General features: G+C 39.9%; 2 protein-coding genes across 2 annotated transcripts; one reads left to right on the top strand and one right to left on the bottom strand.

Moving 5' to 3' along the window:
• Positions 1-22: 22 nt before the first annotated feature.
• On the bottom strand, positions 23-8,158 carry LOC147158656 (uncharacterized). Its single transcript, XM_086061152.1, has 21 exons — positions 8,100-8,158; positions 7,968-8,026; positions 7,804-7,890; positions 7,275-7,393; positions 7,065-7,202; positions 6,182-6,244; positions 5,922-6,092; positions 5,676-5,778; positions 4,836-5,056; positions 4,609-4,765; positions 3,506-3,717; positions 3,296-3,414; positions 2,974-3,184; positions 2,767-2,881; positions 1,880-2,049; positions 1,710-1,813; positions 1,294-1,424; positions 588-774; positions 342-483; positions 174-273; positions 23-93 (listed from the first exon to the last, which is right to left on the bottom strand). The coding sequence occupies exons 1-21, from the start codon at positions 8,120-8,122 to the stop codon at positions 23-25; spliced, it is 2,703 nt and encodes a 900-aa protein (XP_085917278.1). The 5' UTR covers positions 8,123-8,158.
• A 1,486-nt stretch (positions 8,159-9,644) lies between these two features.
• LOC147158655 (delayed-rectifier potassium channel regulatory subunit KCNS3-like) lies at positions 9,645-12,130 on the top strand. The gene is made up of 2 exons (XM_086061248.1): positions 9,645-9,777; positions 10,006-12,130. Exon 2 carries the CDS (start codon positions 10,010-10,012, stop codon positions 11,495-11,497), a length of 1,488 nt encoding a protein of 495 aa, XP_085917374.1. The 5' UTR covers positions 9,645-9,777; positions 10,006-10,009; the 3' UTR covers positions 11,498-12,130.
• The last annotated feature ends 8,332 nt before the right edge of the window (positions 12,131-20,462 follow it).

The following is a 20,462-nucleotide window of genomic DNA, read 5'->3' as shown; positions in this document are numbered from 1 at the left end:
ATGTTTAAAAGTCACTTTTATATCAATTGAGATTGATGCATCCAGAAGACACTTCTGTGAGGTCTTGCACATTTGAAGCAGCTCTCTTGTGAACTAGAACAGAGAAGGAAAAAAAAAAAAAGGCATTAAGTAATTATATTAAAACATGAAATACAAAGCTAATCTTATCCCACCTTTAACCCCGTTGCCCTGGCTGTAACACCACCTCTTCTTGCACTCTTCATTCAGGTGATTTTGGGAGTCACAGATCACCACATCGCAGTGGACATGGAGCTGCGATGACAAAACGCCGTTAAGGTCTTCGAATATGTAGAATTATGCGTTCCGGTGGGATGCAATACCTGCTTAATCAAGTTGTCCTGGTCTCGGGCAAAGGCAAACATACGGACCTCAAAGCGCTTTACATGGGATGGAAACGGCACGCCGTCTTTTTTCCACACAGGATGGAAGATCACCTGGCTTGGGTCTACTGGGTTTGCACAGCTGTAAAGCGCAAAAAAAAAAATAAAATAAAAAAAAAAAAAAAAAAAATTAAACACATTGGCCCATTGTAATCATACAGCTGCCCTAAACTACCATTTTCTTACCCATTTATGATCAGATTCCACCTGGGCAGGGATTGTCTGTCCTCGTCGACTGTGGCCCAGCAGGTCTCCAGTTCCAGTGACACTCTTGGATTGGTTGATCCGAGCGCCACCTCAAAATACAGGGGCTCTTGCAGGTACTTTGTGATTGGGTAGTCGGCGGCACCATAAAACACACTGTAGGAATCATCTGTCGCAGAGATAATGTTAAATTGCCTCTAAATACCCGTACATGTTTATATAAAAAATAAAAAAAATCATTAAAGCTATATTGCCTATTACACATTTATAAACATGTTATAACATATTAGCCTAGTGATATTTTTTATTATTATTTAATCTAGTACCTATTGTGACAGTCAAGAGATTGACAAGCAACAGCAAGCACAATTAGTGATTTCGATGACCAACGTTACACTCTACTTGCATTGGGGCCAAATGGTGCAGTGACGTGAAAATAAGAGATGTTGAGGATTGTTTGGCCTTGGCAGAGCTCTGCTCATGTAGTCACCATTTATAGACAAGTTCAAAGTGACCGTAGGAACATCAAGGGTAGGCCAATATAAAAATGTGGCCGTAGCTTTAGCTTGCCAAAGTGCGTCATAAGTTTGACCACTTACTCCAAAAAAACTATTCAAGGATAATCTCATTTTTGACATTGCCAAGCATTTTTCTTCCTATTAAAAGCTTATACAAAAAGGCCACATACCCACAGCAATCTTCAGTAGTACTGGCAGCTCTCCTCTTCCGTTTTTGGCATACGGCGCACTCCTGCGATGTCTGGTGTGGAAGGCCACGGAGCGACTCGTGTTGACGTTATAGTAACACGAAACCCTTAAACTTCAGTGGAAGAAAAAAAAAAAGTGCTTGATAACTGCTTACAAATAAGTGAGCTTCAGCTTTTTATATCTGCAATGAAATACATCCAACTTTTATTACTTCATGTTGTAATTTTTTTAATAGTCTCTTTGGCAGGCTATAACATGCCGGGCACTATGCAAGGTTACATTGAAGGTGCTCATAAGTCATCTTTATGTGGATGAGGGTTTAAGTAAAGAACACTCATTGTATGAAGCTATTCATCACATAAAAAAATAATAATAATAAAAAAATCTTGCTACTTACTCGTATTCCGGTTCTTCATCATAATTTGAGCCGTTAGTTTTACGAAAGTCAGGACTATGCGGCAGGGCGATTTCGTTCTCGTAGAGCATCGAATTGGAGACAAACTTTAGGGAGAACAGAAACGAGTCAACTAAAGTCTTTCCTGTCGTAAGATAAGTCGGGATCTTCACCTTCCTGGTGGTCCCACAGGTGTTGCCAGTGAAGACGAAATAGGCGACGCGGTCGTCGCTGTAGGCCGGACCGCAGGTCGGGTCAAGGAGCGTCAGCTTCCTGGGGTTCAGGCTGGGGACCGACTCCAGTTTGACTGCCAGGGCTGTCATGGTTCCGTTGGGTAAGCACTCTGAAAGAAGGTCAGCGGTTAAGACCTTGGGTTGGTCGAGAATGTACACTGAAAACAGTTTGATCCCCCCCCCCCCCCCCAAAAAAAAAAAAGAAAAAAAAAAGAAAAATACATATATATATTTTTTTTTTATTAAACAAAACATTTCTGTACGGAAGCATATTGCATTCACTTGGGGGGGGGGGGGGCTTGCAGTTTTTCTGACATTTTTGGGAGAGCTTTGTTTTGAGTAATTTTCTAAATTACCGTTTTACTGAGTAATTTTCCCTCAGTTATATAATTATTTTTTTTCATTTTTCCTTACACCAATAATACGGTGTGTGTTACTAATTACGGTACATGCCTTACCTTAACTGAGCCAGAAGGTACGTTGGAGGTATGCGGGAAAAGTAAGTCTACAACAAGTCGCTTGGAACTCAGGTGTTAAAATGTATTAATAATTCCAAAAAAAACATAAGCTGCACATTTAACACCCCCCCTCCCCCAATGTTTTTGAGTAATATTTCCTCCCATTTTTCTGAATATTTTATATGACAAATAAATTACTCATAAAAACAAAATACATTTTAAAAAAAAAAAAGCTACTTTTGTGCATTATTCATTTCACCCATTTTTTTGTTTAAAATAACCCAAACTGTTTGTTCAGTCCTTTTTCTACCCAACTGTTTTTAAGAATGTGAAATACATGGAATGAAGTTTCAATGTTCATAACAAAACCTGTGAGTGTTGATTGAAAGAGACAAGTCAGAGTGAAGTCGTTGATGTTTTGGTCCGTTTCTCGATTTAGCAACGTTATGTCAAGTCTGCTCCGGAGAGCCGACCCCTCGATTGCCTGTGCAGGGAAAACCAATTTGTATCAACTTCGTGTCCCAATACTCCCTCCTGTTCAAAGTGTGAAGTTCTGCACGCGATTTGAGTACATACCTCATAGATGACATCAGGGGACGAAAACGGCACCACGACACTGAAGTGTGTTCTGTTGCTGGTGAAGCTGTACTCCTGAGACAGGCTTTGGCTCAAAAAGCGTTTCCCCAGACGAGTTTCGAAGTTGTGACCTTCTGTTCCGTATTGCACCAGGATGTAGAAGTTCTGGCCGTCGCAGCCGCCGTTAGCGAACGGATGGACTATGGTTGTACTTGTAACTGAAAGAAGAAAAAATATACAGGCATTTACAATGTTTTTAACCAGTCAAAGATCTACTAAAAGTAAATAGTGCGTCTTAGGTTTGATCTTTATTAACATTTACTCACCTTCTTCAGCCAATTTAGCTTCTAGATTAGCAGTGTGACAAAACGGTATGAACTTTGGCCAGACAACCAGGCCGAAAGTCAGGTGAAGCGAGTAGACCGTAGCCCCTGCTTCTGTCTGGTCAGAGAAATTACATTTTTTTTTAATATATATATATATATATATATATATATAAAGTTCTTTCAAGGTATTTTCCGGCCAGGCTGACCTTCCGTTGGACGACGCGGTCTGCGAAAGGAACTTGGAGCGAGATTAACTTCAAGCCGCTGCTTTGAGAACGGCGCTCCTGCACGTTAAAGCCTCGCTCGTTGAAGCCGCGGACGGACACGATCTCGTTGGCGAAGGTGATGTTGAGTAGAGACACGTCAGACGCAAAATAACCGATCACCATTTTGAACACCTTCTCTTCTGGAACAGTGTCTGTTTGGGAGAGGAGTGAGTTGTTGGGTGGATTTTGCCGCTTAATTTATACGAGTGTGGGGCTGCATAGAAAATATTGTAAAGATTTTTTGACTTTACTTCCCTTTAAGTCATGACAATTCCATACCATCACATTGGCAGTTATTAAACATGTATACATATTTTTTTAAATATTTAACAGAAGACAAAAGTAATGTTCTTTACTGTATTAAAAAAACTAATCACTTAACTCATTCACTGCCATTAATTCATTTTTTATTATGGGCGACAGGCAATTACATGTTTTAATTTTAATTAATCGTATGACTACTAGTTAACTCAAGATTAATCGCAAATTTGATATCTGTTCTAAATTTATAATATTTTCTTTTGAGGTTTTCCTACTCGTTAACAAAAATGGAAACATTTTACACTAATAGAAATTAGTTAAAATTATTTTTAGATTTTCATTACTGTCAATGGGAGCGAATTGAAAAAAAGAAAATTAAAAAATTGGGGCGTCGGGAGATTAAAATGTTTATCTTAATTAATCTCATGACTTTACATCGGTTCTAAATTTACAATAAAAAAAATGTTTTTCATACTCTGGTTAACAAAAGGAAAAATAATGTTAAATAGTTCTAATGTTTTTAGCCGTCAATGACAGTGAATGAGGTAATATTACAGTGTGGCTACCAGATAAGCTAACAATTAGCCTCTTGCTCTGTTGGATTTTCCAGCATTTTGATGCCCTTTACAAGCATGCTGCTCCCAACAGGTCAGTCTGGGTACTACAACAGAAATACAGCTGCGGAGAGTATAGTGATATAATTCTAAGCAACATCATTCGCTTGCATTGAGGTAATGTTTTTTTAAATCAATGCGCGTTACCCGCCAACACCAGAGACTCACCGTCTTGGACATTTAAAGGTTGAGGAACTGGTGGCGTCACGATTGGCAAGAGCACTTTATATCTCGTGTCCTCACTGGTGGCGTCCTCAATCCACAGCAACTCAAGCATGGGTTCAATCACGTAACAGACCAAATACTGATTATCGCGGACAAGACTCTGGAAAAATTAACAGCACAGTTAGCAAAATAAAACTTCAATTCTAAGAGTTTTCCTTGCGTAAACGGACCATAAAGCCGCCGCCAGGTGCTCCGATGGGAATTTGGACCGCGATGTACATGTTGTCAATAGTCATGTTGTAACGGCGGGCCGACACCTCGTCGGCGTCCAACCTCTTTCCGTCCACACCCACGTGAACCTCCAGAAGTCTGAACCGGCCGGAGGAAATGAGCGGGTCGATGCGTGTGGGCAGGAACCAGCTGATCATGTTCTCCGTGAAGAAAACACTTCCTAGAACGGCAGCGTCAAAGTCCCAGTCTAAAATTGTATGGACTCATTTTTCAAGGACTCTCCTTACAGTAATTTTTAACTCATTCACAGATGTCAAATAGATTTTAACCATTTCTATTAGTTTAACATATTTTCCATTTTTTATTAACAAGAGTATGAAAACCTAGAATTATTTTTGTACATTTAGAACAGATATAACATTTTTGATTAATTGTGAGTTAATTAGTCAAGTCATGCGATTACAAATTTGTATTGCCTGATGCCCCTAATTTTTTTATATATATTTTTTTTAAGGACAATATAAAAAATTAGGGGCATCAGGCAATACATATTTGTAATCGCATGACTTGACTAATTAACTCACGATTAATCACAGATTATATATCTGTTCTAATAAAATAACAAAAATCTAGGTTTTCATACTCTTGTTACCAAAACTGGGGAAAAAAAAGTTAAACTAATAAAAATAGTTCAAATGAATTTTTGACGTCTATAGCAGTCAATGGCAGTGAATGAGTTAATATGGTAGTTCATACATAGCAGATCCAAATAAACTGCGCTAAGTGGTGTTAGGACTAAAACATCACGCGAATTTGTCACTTTGATTGGATCTCATTACCTTCTAGTAGCGGACAAGCAGCGGTTACATCAACCTGGCTTCTGAACCAATTCTTTTCAAAGATGGCGGAAGCTTGCAGAACAGTCATGGGCACTCCCGCTACCTGAAGATGTCAAAGTGTGTGTTTAACAATTGGCTTTACGCCAAAAACATGCGTCGCATTACAAAGAGTTAGACAAACAAAAAACAGATTTTTTTATCAACTGTCCTGTTTGCTGAGGTTCCCCCCCCCCCCCCCCAACTCACATGTTGAATATACATCTCTGCTGCAGACTTGCTACTACGCAGGACGAGCCTCGTGGCGGTGTTGGCGACCCCATAGCCGGCCTTGTGGGCCTCCTGCAATGTCATCCTTTTCTCCTCAGGTGTGTAAAACACCAGTGATGAGATTCTGAATCCAGAGTCGACCAGCTTTTTCTGATAAAATTGAAATGTCAGGATGTTTTTTTTTTTTTCAAACGACCATTCAGGAAGAGGGTCATGCAGCGGCCATGGGTTCGTCTCACCTTGATGGGCGTAGCATGTGGCGGCAGAGCGTAGTGTTCTGGAATGGTTCTTTTCACGGACACCTGCAAATGAGGTCACTGTATAAGCGGGCATCCATCTTTGCTTCTGTGATGACATCTAATGTGCAAGCCTTGATCCCCACACACACACACAGCTCTCCTCTCTGCGAGAGTCATGGTGCATTCACTAACCTCAGAGATAGGCAGTCCTCAATATATATATATAAAAAGATGGGGATTATAAATACGTTCTCTCTACTTATTACATTGGGGCTCAGCACCTGCTAATTAATTTATTAAAATTGTTTTTTGGGAGGGCAAGTAAATTTACATCAACTCATTCACTGCCATTGACGGCAACAATTAATTTGAACTATTTCCATTAGTTTCACTTTTGTTAACAAGAGTATGAAAATCTAAAAAAATAAAATAAATTGCACATTTAGAACATAAAATTTGTGATTAATTTCAAGTTGCCCCCAATTTAAAAAATAAAATAAAAAATTTGGGGTGTCACACAATTAAATGTTTGAATTGTAATTAATCGCATGACTTCAATAGCTAACTCACGATTAATTACAAATTTGATATAATATTTTTTTTTAGGTTTTCACTCTTAACAAAAGTGGAAAAAAATGACAAACTAATAGAAATTGTTCTAATGAATTTTTTTTACATCTATAGCCGTCAATGGTTTTTGTTTTAAGTTGTAGTATCACCTTTCACCACTAGATGGCAGCCATAGCTTGCAGTAGGTCTTATGCCTGCTCTCCTGTGTTCGTTCAAGAGTTAGTGGCCCACGGTTTAAATAATGCAACTAAAAAAAATATAATGAAAACAAAATGCTGTTTAAAAAAAAGAAACTGGCAAATTTTTGACTTGCCTCCATATAATTGCGATCACAGACTATCTCCCTGCAGGCCTGCGAGCTGTAGTGGCAGGTTTCAGCCACTTGGTACACATCTTGAGCCATAGAGTTAGAATGGAGCCTGAGATTTAACACCGTTGTGAACTCATTCCCCTAGAAGACAAATGTAAAAATCCGTTAAAACCAACAATGAACATGTTGGCTGGAGATTTGCATTGCGTATACCGTGTTTTGAGCAAAACAGTTGTGAAGGGAGGCGTAAATCATAATTGTTCCTTGCTTGTGAGTCATACTGAAGCCGCATCGTGTTGCCAAACTTTGTGTGAGCTTTACAGCAGAATTACCTGAAATTAAAATAGTCTCTGTGAACTGAAAATACATGTAAAATTTGACACCAAAGTATTGTTAACAACCCTCATAGGGGGGGAAGGGGGGCATTTTGTTCTCATATGCTGTGGGTGTGTCCAATGCTAAGACCTGAGTTAAAGAAAATGGCTGCTACTTCATGTGGCATGTTAGGTTTAGACCTAACATGGTTGAGCTGTTACAATATCTGCGTGAAGACTCTAGCAAATACAATAAATAGCTACAAGAAACTTGGGTGTCACCATAGCGAGCTAGCTAGCTAGCAGCACCGCACAACCACTGATGCTAACCTATGGTTTTAAAGTTCCTATATTGGGGTTGTGGGGAAAGTAAAGTCACTTTACATTTTTTTAAAACAGCATGTCTGAAGACTTTACGGAGAACTTACCAACAACGACAGATACCTCCAGAAATTGCTTTGGAAGTAGACGAACATCCACACGCAGCATATTTCCCAGGCATTTCGTGTTAATATCTAAAAAATAATAATAAAAATAGCTGACATCATAGTGAAGCGGCAAGGGAGGTACAAAAGTCATGAAATTGACTTACTTGGGGGATACATCTTTCTGGCCTCTACATTTCCAAGTAACGAAAGAAGAAAAAGCCACCTGGAAAAGACAGAATTACTCTCAAACGTGAAAGGACAAACACGGAACTAAAGAAAATGAGAACACTACAAACCCGAGTCCAAAGACAACAGCCATGGCACAAACAGGAAGAACAGAGGTCCTGAATGTGCCTGTTCCTGCAGCTTATAAGAATGCTTGGGGTGGGACCCCAAGCTTTTCAGACAGAAAGAGGAAGTAGCACAGGTGGATCACATCAGAGGCTGATGGACCACAAGGCACCAAGGCCCTGATTGGACGTAAAACTGGTCTACTGACCCTAAAGGTGAGAGGACAAAGGTAAGAATGATTACTTGGGTCGCTCACAAAAAGTTGGACATTTGAGAGACATCAAGTCCCCCATCAAGGCCTGATTGACACTTAAACAGCTTGACATGTCACATGATATGAATATTAATGGGGGTCACAGGAGGACCCTCAAGGATTCCACTATATGGGCTGCGTGGCGGCAGCCTTGGCTGAAGTAATTTGTCACATTTGTGGGCTGCACTCGTCGCTATTAAAATGCGCATGTATGTCCTCGAGCTCTGCAAACATTCACAATTGATGATGTTCTTTATTTATTTTTAGATTTGAATCTCATTTCCAGCGGCTATGTAGCCTACTATGTGTCCTACTGTGTTTGCTTGGTCACTTGTCGCTAGGCAGAATTTATTGGGCTCAATTGTTTGTTAGTGACATCTAAATGTAAAAAAAATTGGCATATATCCGTCACTCACAACCGACCTAGATGAACAATCGAGTATATGCCAATTACGCTAATGCTAATCTGTGCTAACAGTGCAGCTTTGCGGGGAGGAGATCGTCGAATAATCGAATAAATTGTTTTTCCTTTTTCTTGCCAGATATCGATTCATAAAACCCTAACTCGATCCTTTTAATATGTATTTTCCCCCATTAATTCATGTGAAAATAAAAAAAAATTGTAAAGGCTTAAATGGGTTTTTTTTTGTGTCTTGTTTTTTTAATTTATTTACTGTACACAGGAATTAAGTATTAGTATGTATTATATTTACAAAAAACGTTTTCATTTTCATTTTATTTAATTTGATTTCATTTTAATAAAATAACAATTTAATATGTAAAAATATGAAACATAATATAAATGTAATATATATATATGTATATGTAACATGAAAGTTGATACTGCGTAAAATCCTTAACTGAATAGATATTCAAACAAAGTGAATCACGAATCGAATCGAATCTTTAGTGAATGGAATCGAATCGAATCTTTAGTGAATCGAATCGAATCAATTCAGGACATGGGAATCAATACCCATCCCTAATAGGCAGATAGCTGAACAACAGTCACTTAGTAACTTGATTCTCCACTTTGATGTATGCTCAAGAACTCCAGAGACATAACTATTTTTATACAAGCCATTAAAAAGTCAATTTTCTATAATATGTCCTCTATAAAAGCATGAAATTACGACTTTCTATGTCAACCCTGGAGATGAGGTCACATGGACCGTGACATCATCCCCACACATCAGCAAGTCTCTTCCTCTCTCCCACAACCCTCCCACCCGGCCCCTCCCTGCACGCTGTAAAAGGCAGCGAAGAAGCGCCGTGTCCCGCTTCCGTCTCTCCCCCTCACGAAGCCGCCGCCGCCGCCGCCGCCGCTGCCGCCGCTCCTCTCAGAGCACCGAGTCTGCCACCCGGACAAGAATGTGACCGCAGGCCAGGCGCAAAGTTCGATTGAATGGAAAGTGAGCATCCGAATCCTGGTATGGAGCTTGTGTTGTCACCTCCGATTAAAAGTTAATCAAATTTGTAATGAGTGTGATGTGGTGAGGATGGAAAGTGTGTTTTCAGTTCAACTTGTTGCCTTTGGAACGCGAATCCTCCTGCCGCTTCTCTCCCCCTCCGACTATTTCCCGGTGTGTGCGTGCGGAGTATTGATTTCTCTCCTTTCGGAGAACTAATCTATTCCACGCTCCCTCTGTAATCCTCAGGACCATGGGCTATGGGCAAATCCTCCACAAACGCGGCTACGACGAGCAGCAGCTTCGCCTCAACGTCGGAGGACTTCGCTTCGAGGTGGCCGAGGACACGCTGCAGCAGTTCCCGCACACGCGTCTGGCCCGCCTGCTGCGCTGCCGGAGCGAGACGGCCATCCTGGAGCTGTGCGACGACTACAGCGCCGCCGACAAGGAGTACTACTTCGACCGGAATCCCCGGGTGTTCCTCTGCGTGCTCAACTTCTACCAGACGGGGCGCCTGCACATGATAGAGGACGTGTGCGTGTTTTCCTTCAGCCAGGAGATCGAGTACTGGGGCGTGCAGGACTTCCACTTGGCCGACTGCTGCAGCAACTGGTTCCACGAGAGGAAGGAGTACATCCATCACCGGGACTGGGACGCCAGGAGCGAGGATGGCGAGCAGCCCAGCATCGACTCGTCAATGGCCGAGTTGTCGGCGCTGGATCTGGACTTGGCGAAGTTCGAGGGCGCGTGGTGCGCCGAGTTGCGGAGTTACGTGTGGCTCAGGCTGGAGGATCCGGGTCACTCGCGAGCGTCCAAGGTCATCGCCTTGGCGTCCCTCAGCGTGGTGTTGACGTCCATCATCGCCATGTGCGTCCACAGCATGCCTGAATTTCAGCGCCTGGACGATAACGACAAGCCCATCGAGGACCCCGTCCTCGCCATCCTGGAGGTCATCTGCATCGTGTGCTTCTCGGCCGAGTTCATCGTCCGGCTGATCGTGGCGCCCTCCTGCAGGAAGTTCCTCTGGAATCCATTGAACATTATCGACATCGCCTCCATCCTGCCCTTCTACGCCACCCTGGCTCTGGAAAAGTCCGACGAGGAGGGCGCCGAGGAGAACGCGGACATCGAGAACATGGGGAAAGTGGTGCAGGTTCTCCGCCTCATGAGGGTTCTCCGAATCCTCAAACTGGCTCGGCACTCCATCGGGCTGCGAGCGTTGGGCGCCACCGTGCGTCACAGCTACAACGAGGTGGGGCTCCTGCTTCTCTTCCTCTCCGTCGGGATCTCCATCTTCTCCGCCCTTATCTACTTTGCGGAGAAGGAGGTAGAAGACACGGACTTGGGCACCATCCCGTCCGGTTGGTGGTGGGCCACGATCACCATGACGACGGTGGGCTTCGGGGACACGTGCCCCGTCACGCTGGCCGGGAAGATCGTCGCCACCTTGTGTATCATCTGCGGACTTTTAGTGGTGGCGCTGCCCGTTACTATTATTTTTAATAAGTTCTCCAAGTACTACCAGAGAAACCAAGCCATTGAGAACCAAGGTATTCCCAAACCCGTGAGACAGGACCCTGAACTTCCTTATTACAACATAAGGGACTTGTTCACCGAGAAGGTGTATCCGTTTCTCGGCAGCATCACTCTTAGGAAAAGTGTAAGCAGCGTCGGGGATGACACGGACGCGTCCAGCTTACAGGATATTGACATGTACAATGCTGATGATCGTGAAAACTGAAGTGTTATCAGGCCACGCCCCTAATTTGTCACTTTCGGCTTATTTACGCTTCATAAGCCAGTTTCATTTCTTTACATTATTTTTTTTGTTATGTTTTTATTAGGGGTGTCAAAATTGTGAGTTAAATTGTGAGTTAATTGTGAGTTAATTGTAAGTTATTTTAACGGCACAATTTTTTTTAGCGTGTGATTAATGACCGCCCCTTACTTGGAAAGCCTGTACTGGAAGAATTCCAGTGGCAACGCAGCAGACTCGTCCACGTCAAAATTTTGCAATAATGAATTTTATAATACATTTTGTGGCGACTGGGGTCATGTTGTATTTTCCCATTTTAAAAATCTGCAGAATTTCACTTCATGTAAAAGATTAGATAGTCTTAATATGAAAAGAACAATGCACTAAGCTGTCACCAATGTCTTACAAATGCAATTATGCCGTCTAGTGGCAAAAAAAATTACCTCAACACAAATCAATATCACACTCGTTTTTTACAGTACAGTAGATCTTTTTAATTTTAACTCAATTTTATGAATTATTATGAAATTACTGTAAAAGATGCAGCCATATTTCTATGCATTTATTCCCCTTTTATGTTAACAAGAGTATGACAACTTTGGAAAAAAATTATTGTACATTTTATTGTACATTTAGAACATGAATAACAATAAAAAAAAATTGTATCACATGACACTCCTAGTTTTTATATTTACATATTACAAAACTGTTTTTTTGTCTTCATGTGACCAGAAAAATGGTGGTGTTTTGTTTTTTTCTTGAATAGAATAATGGCATTTCAAATTATTTCTATTGGTTACACTGATTTCAAATATGAGTATTATGAGTTCAAGCTTGGTCACAGAACAAAATAAAACATAAGCCAGTGTATCAACATATTCCCAGCAACTGTTTCTTTTTCTTTTTTTTCTACTGGGGAGCAAAAGCAGCTGCACTAAAACATACAAACCCTCCCACCCACTAGGGAATCACCTGAACCTTGCTCCAAGGCCTGAAAGCCCATTTTCTGCTTGAGAAAACTGCAATGATGCATGCGGCAGGCTCCTAATGTTCGTGTTTTTTTTTCTTCTTTCTGAGTGATCTCTTATTGATTTGTCCACTCGTCCCGACTTCAGAGTTTGGAGCGCGCCAAAAGTCTAGAAAGGACAACACTGTCTTAATCATGGGTCATTAACTCATTCACTGCCATTGACGGCTATAGACGTCAAAAATTCATTTGAACTATTTCTATAAATTTTACACTTTTTCCACTTTTGTTAATAAGAGTATGAAAACCTAAAAACAAATGTTTGTTGTACATTTAGAACAGATATAAAATGTGTGATTAATTGTGAGTTAATTACTGAAGTCATGTGATTAATTACAATTGAAAATTTTAATCGCCTGATGCGATTTAAAAAAAGGAAAAAAAGATTATTAAAAATTAAGGGCGTCAGGCGATTAATTTTTTTAAATTGTAATTAATCACATGACTTTACTAGTTAACTCACAATTAATCGCAAATTTTATATCGGTTCTAAATGTACAATAAAAAAATTCTAGGTTTTCATACTCTTGTTAACAAAAGTGGAAAAAAAATTTTAAACTAATAGAAATAGTTCAAATTAATTTTTGACGTCTATAGCCGTCAACGGCAGTGAATGAGTTAATACATTATTGCATGGAAGAACATTCAAATGCATTTACTGCAAATTGATATTTATTTTTGGACATCTGTTTTTAATGGGTGGGGGGGCATGCATGGGCCGTACCTTATGTTGAACAACAGACTCCTTGCAATAACTGGATTTAAATTCATTCACGGTGGTTACTTTCTTTTGAGATGAGGTCAACTTCAAATGAAGTGAAAGTGATGCTACCTGACAGAGTTATTGATTAGCTTTCCCTTCAGGTTATATTCTGCTTGGATAAACTGCTGTTCTACCAATCTTACTTACATTAATAAATGAGTTCATTTTGTTGTTGTTTTTAATTGAACAAAGCAGATTATGTTCCTTAAACATATCCCCCGCCCCCTTTTTGCTGATAAAGTCAGATTATCGGATGTGATCCTGAGTTATTATCCAACATGCTCACTACTCATTTGTTAGCATGTTGCTAACAATTTAGCTGGGTATACTTGTGGGTTTTGAGCCGATTGAGTTACTTTTACACAAGATTGGGGGGGGTACAAATCAACTACCGAAATTGGGTTGTTGATGTAGTTGGTAAGGATTGTTTTGTGGGTTATTTGACCAAACATAACCCCCCAAAAATTTGGTCAGGTTCGATTTCTACTCTATTTGTTTTTTTCTTGACCCAACTGCTTTTAGAGTGTAAAAACTGTGGCGAATATTTTTTTTTTACTACTTTCATCAGTACTCATCAGTACAAAAATAAATAAAACGTAACCCAATGCTCTGGGTATACTGTAAATAACCCAGCATTGGCTCAGATCCTTTTGGACCCAGTGCTGGGTTCTCTATTTGACCAAATTTGTGTTACTTTCTTCCCATCAGCCTAGCATTCGGAATATTCTCCCAAAATGATAGCCTACCACTTTAACAGTGGAATGATAATGCGATAGCAGAAACGTAAAAAGCGTTATTCATACATTTATAAACTCTCTTGTCATCATAATGAGCGAATAGTGCGGTTTGTGGTGGGAAAAAAATACTTGAAAATAATGACATCACTTCAAAATATGAATTGATTATTTTGTAAAATTGCATTCCACAGACCACACGTTGAGACACACAAAAAAATTAAGAAAAAGCTCATGTAAATGCTTGGAATTCAGCCAGAATTGATTCTTACTTTACCCTGAACAAAAAAACAAAAACAAATGTGTCATCGTGAGTGGATGCTTGCGGGCATGGAGGTCACAGCGACGCCGCGTGAAATCCATGCGAGTAGACAAAGATGATCATGCAGCAACAGCATGTCGTGATAGTGATAGTGATAGTGTTACGTTCTTCGCCAATTACACTGGAGCAGCCAAATGTGCAAACTCACTTAAATAAATGACATCATACACTTATCGAACATATGTTGCCCTGCAAATGGTGGCTCAAATGTTAGACTTTATAGAAGAGCATGTACATACAGTGCACGAGCAAAACAAAGGAAAATAAAACCAAGAGATTGTGCTAAAAAAAAAACTTTAAAAAACTACTATACTTAGTTGCACATGTATTTTTTTTTAACTTAATACTTTAGAAAAAAACACTCACAATTTGAGAAGAAAATGAAAATTGGGCCCAACTTGGACTGTTTCACCTTAGGGTGTACTCACTTTTGTTGCCAGAGGTATTTTGAGGAGAAAGTGAATTTATGCTGTTATGTAAGCTGTACACTGACCACCGTGTTATTTCTTCAGTGTTGTCCCATGAAAATAATTAATAACTATATAAATAAAATGAAACATTGACAATAATGTGATTGCTTTACTCCCTTTTCCATTAAAGAGATGTCAAATTATAATAAACTGAATCGTTAAATTAACCGTTGGACATTGCTCGTCCCATTTGAGTTATTCTCTACATTAGTCAACATTAATGTAAAATAATGTGAAGCCGTTAAGAAAAAAAGATATAAGTGAGAAATACATACATAAGGGAACATTCATTTTACCGTTAATTATCTCAGAGGAAGTTTTCATATTTCATTACAAGATGGATTTATTTTTTTTATCTCCTAAAAAATACAAATGTATAGATTTTTAAACGCAGTTATAAGTGAATTTTACATACTGCCAAAAGCATATTGCTAGCTATGTGTGGATGTGATGGTTGTTTGTCTATATGTGCACTGCAATTAGCTGGAGACCAGTCCAGGCTGTACCCCTCTGGTTGGATAAATAAATAAATATTCATACTAAAAATATTAATGTTAAACACATAAAATTATGTGGGTCTTTCTGGTCTATCTGGGACATATAAGCATCATTAAATTTGGTGCGATGGTTGAGAATAAATGTAAATTACCCGTAAAGGTCAAAGTCGCTGTGTCAGCACAAATGTCAGCATTGCTTTTAACGACCCGCATTTCTATCCTACAGTACAACTTCACGCCTCCAGGGGCTTTATTTTGTTGACCCCGAAACAGCGGGCTTTATTACATTAAGGCGCAAGTGACGCGGCCATACTTCTGTAAACTCCTTGTTTTGATCCGCATCCGCGTGAGATGGTGGAAAACGAAAGCAGCGGGATGAAAGGTGCGACGGAACAATTGAGTTTCTGTCAGCTAAGCTGTGCTCCATTTCACAAACGCGCCACACGCAAAAAAAAAAAAATCAATAACTTTTATTTAAGCCTTTTCTTCGTTTGGGATCAGTGTCAACACTGTATTTGCTGCTGGACTGATTTGCAGGCGCTTGATGTTTCTCAGGCTGAAGTTTGACAGATATTTCTGTTAGTGTTGTTTTAAGGGAGACATATTTATAGACGTCCATGACTCATCAACAATGCGCAGTAAGAACATTTTTTTCCAAGCGAAAACATCTGTCTCGCCTTGGGAATTATCTTATGACAGATGTGGAGTCCTGCCCAAATCTATTTTAATCTCTTTGTGAATCTAACTCTCGATCATGATGACATCTGGCTTTTCAATATTTATCTTTATCTTTATCAAAAACACATTGAATAGCAAATCTGCCGCCATTGTCCCAAAAAAACTTCGCTGGGTTCACGAAGGTCGAAGGGAAGCTCTGTGCTACTTATGGCGCACCAGCTAGCTAGCAACAAACTTCAAGTGGCTAATGCTAATTGCTAAGCTAACCTAAGAGTGACACAGCTAGCGTGATTAACACAGGAATTAAGTGGGTTTTTTTTAGATAATACATAATATTTGTTTGTTTTTACAACAGAGTCCTGAGTTTTGACTTTCTGCGCAAAATATGTTCTCAAAATTACATTACAACAGATCTTTTTTTTTTAATTATCAATATATAGCTCAATTGCTTCTCGAGAAGGAAATACATTTTGCTGCTATGTGAATTCATGTGAATTCAAGACATTAAAACTGTTGATCCTTCAAAAAAAAAAAGAAAGAAAGAAAACAATTGTTCATTTGTTATATTGCGAATTTTTTATTAAATAAAATTACACCACAAAATCATTATTCGTCATTGAGGTCACTGATTGGCAAAACTGCTTCACGGTGAAACCAATTCTGCCTAGCAACAGGTGAACTCACAAAAGTGGCAAGTGCTGCATTCAAATCCAAACCTTTCCAGATTTATATCCTGCGGGTGGAGTACATGTGGGAAATGGAGTATGAAGAACATAGATTGGTCTGAAAACGGTGACATAGATCACATCACTGCTGGCTGTGAGCGTTAAATAAAAGTCATATATTTAGAATAGTCCACAGTCGAGGAGACCAAGTCGTCAGGAGGAAAATGTATCTTCACCTTGCCTTGGACTCAGAGGAGCGGCTTATCCCATTAACGGCACGGGAATCCTGCCGCATTTCAATTAGCCTCAGTGCCATTCTACATTAGAGTCATCAGTCAAGCAAACCAGCAGAACCACATAATACAGCCTCTTGTGTGTGTGTGTGGCCTCCTGTTTCACTCGACACCAGACAAATTAACAGCAATCTGCGATGTACAGTACACATGACATTTTATTAGATACATTTGGGGCGAAAAATGGTTCAACAGTGTCTCTCTCCTTCTGTTAATCGACCAACCCACACGACTGGATGTGCATTTGTGTAATGGCTTTTTGTGTTTGACGGACGAGCTGAGCGATGCTGGACAGGCCCCAAGTGACCATGAAAAAGTTGCTGGGCTGAAAAACGTCCAGTTCATAGCTGATCCTGCTGCTGCTGCGGCGGCTCTTAGCCGCCATGATGGAACGCTCGCTATCCACGGAGAGCCACAACGGCGAGAGCGGGAATTTAATGGAGGCAGTAAAAGAGAGCAGGCGGGGGCAGGCGTTGAATCCTGCTAATGAGTCCCGAAGAAGGGAGGATGGACGAGCCGTAGTGGTTCGGTCGCGGGATAAACTTGCTCGTCTGCGTGGCAATCTCTGATCGTCTCGAATTCTTCTAAGCCGGAAATAATGCAAATGTGTATTTCTATGTTTGTATGTTTGACAGTTAACCTCAACTAGGAGTGGCATTGGAGCTTCTTTGTTTATTGTTCACATTATCATTCAAATAAATAAATAAATACCGACTTTGAGCCTATGATATGGTCAGGGTTCATGGTTGGCGCTGTGGAGTGTGGAAGACCAAAGTGCAGGAAAACAGGGTGCAGAAGTCACAAAAAGTATTTATTTTGAAAACATAAACAAGGCAAATAGAAAAATAAATATAATATAATAATATAATATAATAATATAATATAATATAAAAATAAAAAATAAACAAACAATAAATCACAAAAAAAAGCTGCCCTTTGTCTTCTTCTTCTTCTTGTGAAATTTTGACGGTTGGCAAACAACATAATGGTGCATTTCTGCCACCTACTGGTGAGAAGTGTAGAACAGACTAACACTTTAATGTATTAAATAAATATCCATCCATCCATTTTCTTAAATATAAGTAATAGAACAGAACAGAACAGAACAGAATAGAATAGTATAGAATAGAATAGAATAGAATAGAATAGAATAGAATAGAATAGAACAAGGGGCGGAGCTTACCAGAGCAGGTGGAAACCTAACGAGCAACAGTAGACATGAAACAAGAAACACAGGGAAAACATGAAATTAAATTCAGAAGGGTGAGTAGCTTTCTTGCATTTTGGATTCATATACTTTTATTGTCCAACTTAATTTTATGCTTGTATAGCAGCTACAAATGTTGAAAAGTTTATTTAAAAAAAATGCCTGTCCAGTTTAAAACATTTGAAAAAAACAACAACATCAGAATAATATACTAAAGTACTTGACTACATCTCTAAAATCCATCATTGCTGCGCCTAGAAACAGCAGAATGTGCTTTTTCTTTTCTTTTTTTCCTTTTTTTTTTAGCTCAGTGTGTATGACGTCATCAAGCATGCAATTGTGTCCACTCAGCCTTTGGGGACATCAATAAATGGCCGTAATTAAAAACCAATGACAATCTATGGCTTTATTGAATTCATAAATGTCTTCCGCGCAGCACAATCTATGTTATGGGTTTCCGCGTCATGGTTTTCATCTTGCTCCACTCTGCAGTTTCATCCTAGTGGCCATTTGTCTTCACTGCGCCTAATCCAAGGAAATTTCAACAATCAATACAGGCTTGATGGGATTCATCAATCATTAACTTAATGGACGATGTTGGCGTTACGGCCGCTTGCCCTGCATATGAGAAGCTCTGTAAAGAAAAGCAAACTTTTAAAAGGATTTCCTTAGATTCTCTTGAAAAAGTTAGCACCTGGCTGTGCTAACATTGGCGCTATGACAACACACTAAAAATCACAATGTGAAAGTGATTAAAGCTATTAACTGTAGCAAAGTAAAGGCACCGCCAACACTCTCCTTTCTCCCTCAAGGTCGCTTCACCCATAAGAGGCCCCACATTGCCAAGTATGAGTTAGACAGAGCGTTGATTAGCTTTTTTTTTTAAATGGCCGCTGTGAAACCAAGAGCCAAAGACATTATTCAGCGACTAATTGGCCACCACATTTCTGGTCATACCCCCTCGAATGATGACTTTGATTAGCCAATGAGATGACCTTGTGATGCAGCCCCCACTAATATTCTGTATGCGGAACCAAATCCACCCGTCTCAGGTGGCGGCCATTTTGTCACTTGCTGGCGACTGAAAATGACATCAGTTGTTCATCAACCAATCACGATTCTGCTTCAGAAAACAGGTGACCCGTGATTGGTCGTCACCTGAGCCCTGAGCAACCGTGATGTCATTTTCAAAAAAAAAAAAAAAAAAAAAAAAAAAGAGCAATGATGATGACATTTCCGAATGAACAATACTGAGCTCTTTAAAAAAGAGGAAAAAAAGAAAATAAAAAATAAAAAATAAAAAAATAAAAAAAATAAACCAAGTGACAAAATGGCCGCCCCCTGAGATGGATACAAAAGGGGAGATGATGCCGCTTCATTCCACAAATGCAATATTATCAGAATGCTGTGTTTATTTGGACCACTCTTATGCAGTCTTTCCAATTCAAAAAGTCCAGGTCCAAATCCCAAAGTAGTTCTGTCCATAATGGAAGGAATGTTTACATAACTGAACGCTAATGGTGTCATCTGAGCGTATTTATGCGAACATGTAAAGCAAGAAAGCACTTTGGCGTGAGCCAAATGCCTCGTCTAATAACACACGGGGCATCAATTGTTGCCAGCAAACGGAACTAACAGCTTTCTGCATGCTCTCTGGGAGACAATAATTCTCATTTAGGTTCCCGCACATCAGCGCGAAATGATGCGAGTGATGGAAAAACACACCAACTGAAGAGGATTTATGTGACGCCGTCTTCATTTAGGGCGCACGCAAAAATGAAAACAAAGAAATCGACGCTAGTTACAAGGCGAGCGATGTGTTGCCGTTTCTGAAATTGATGTTTGTATTAGTTTTATGCCAGCATATGCAAAAAAAATACTGTAAATTGCTTATCAGAAGTTGAGTGAGGAAAGTTGAGCTTCTAAGTTTGAACGGATTTAAGATACACGGACACGATTTTTCAATGAGAGTCAATAGAAGAGCAAAAATTGGACACTTTTGGTGAGGAAAAAAGAAAAAGAAAGGAAAAGCTGTCGTAAAGTGTTGCGGCATCCGAAGCACTACATCACCCTCCCATTGGAGAAAAGGAGGGGGGGACCATATGTTTGATGACTTTTTGACGAATGGCACTTTCAGGATCCATCCCATCTCTTGATGGATCACAGTGAGCGCTTAAAAAAAAAAGCCAGCTGCAAAGTGTTGGCTCAAGGATGTACTGGAAAAACGTACTGGAATAGTCATGACGGTGCATTATATGCTGTTGGGGGGTTAGAATAATTGAATAGTCATGCTA

The sequence above is a fragment of the Leptonotus elevatus genome, chromosome 18, assembly GCF_054856555.1.
Source record: "Leptonotus elevatus isolate MCC_2025b chromosome 18, RoL_Lele_1.0, whole genome shotgun sequence".
In the NCBI taxonomy this organism is placed as follows: Eukaryota; Metazoa; Chordata; class Actinopteri; order Syngnathiformes; family Syngnathidae; genus Leptonotus; species Leptonotus elevatus.
The sequence above is the reverse complement of the archived record's forward strand: the minus strand, read 5'-3'. Positions and strand labels throughout refer to the sequence as shown.

Excerpts from the sequence above, each read along its gene's own strand:
- LOC147158656 (XM_086061152.1), bottom strand. The coding sequence starts at position 8,122 with ATGGCTGTTGTCTTTGGACTCGG. Across the intron at positions 4,766-4,835 it reads CACCTGGCGGCGGCTTTATG|AGTCTTGTCCGCGATAATCA; the intron begins GTCCGTTTACGC and ends TAATTTTTCCAG. Across the intron at positions 3,185-3,295 it reads AAATTGGCTGAAGAAGGTGA|TACAACCATAGTCCATCCGT; the intron begins GTAAATGTTAAT and ends TTCAGTTACAAG.
- LOC147158655 (XM_086061248.1), top strand. The coding sequence starts at position 10,010 with ATGGGCTATGGGCAAATCCTCCACAAACGCGGCTACGACGAGCAGCAG.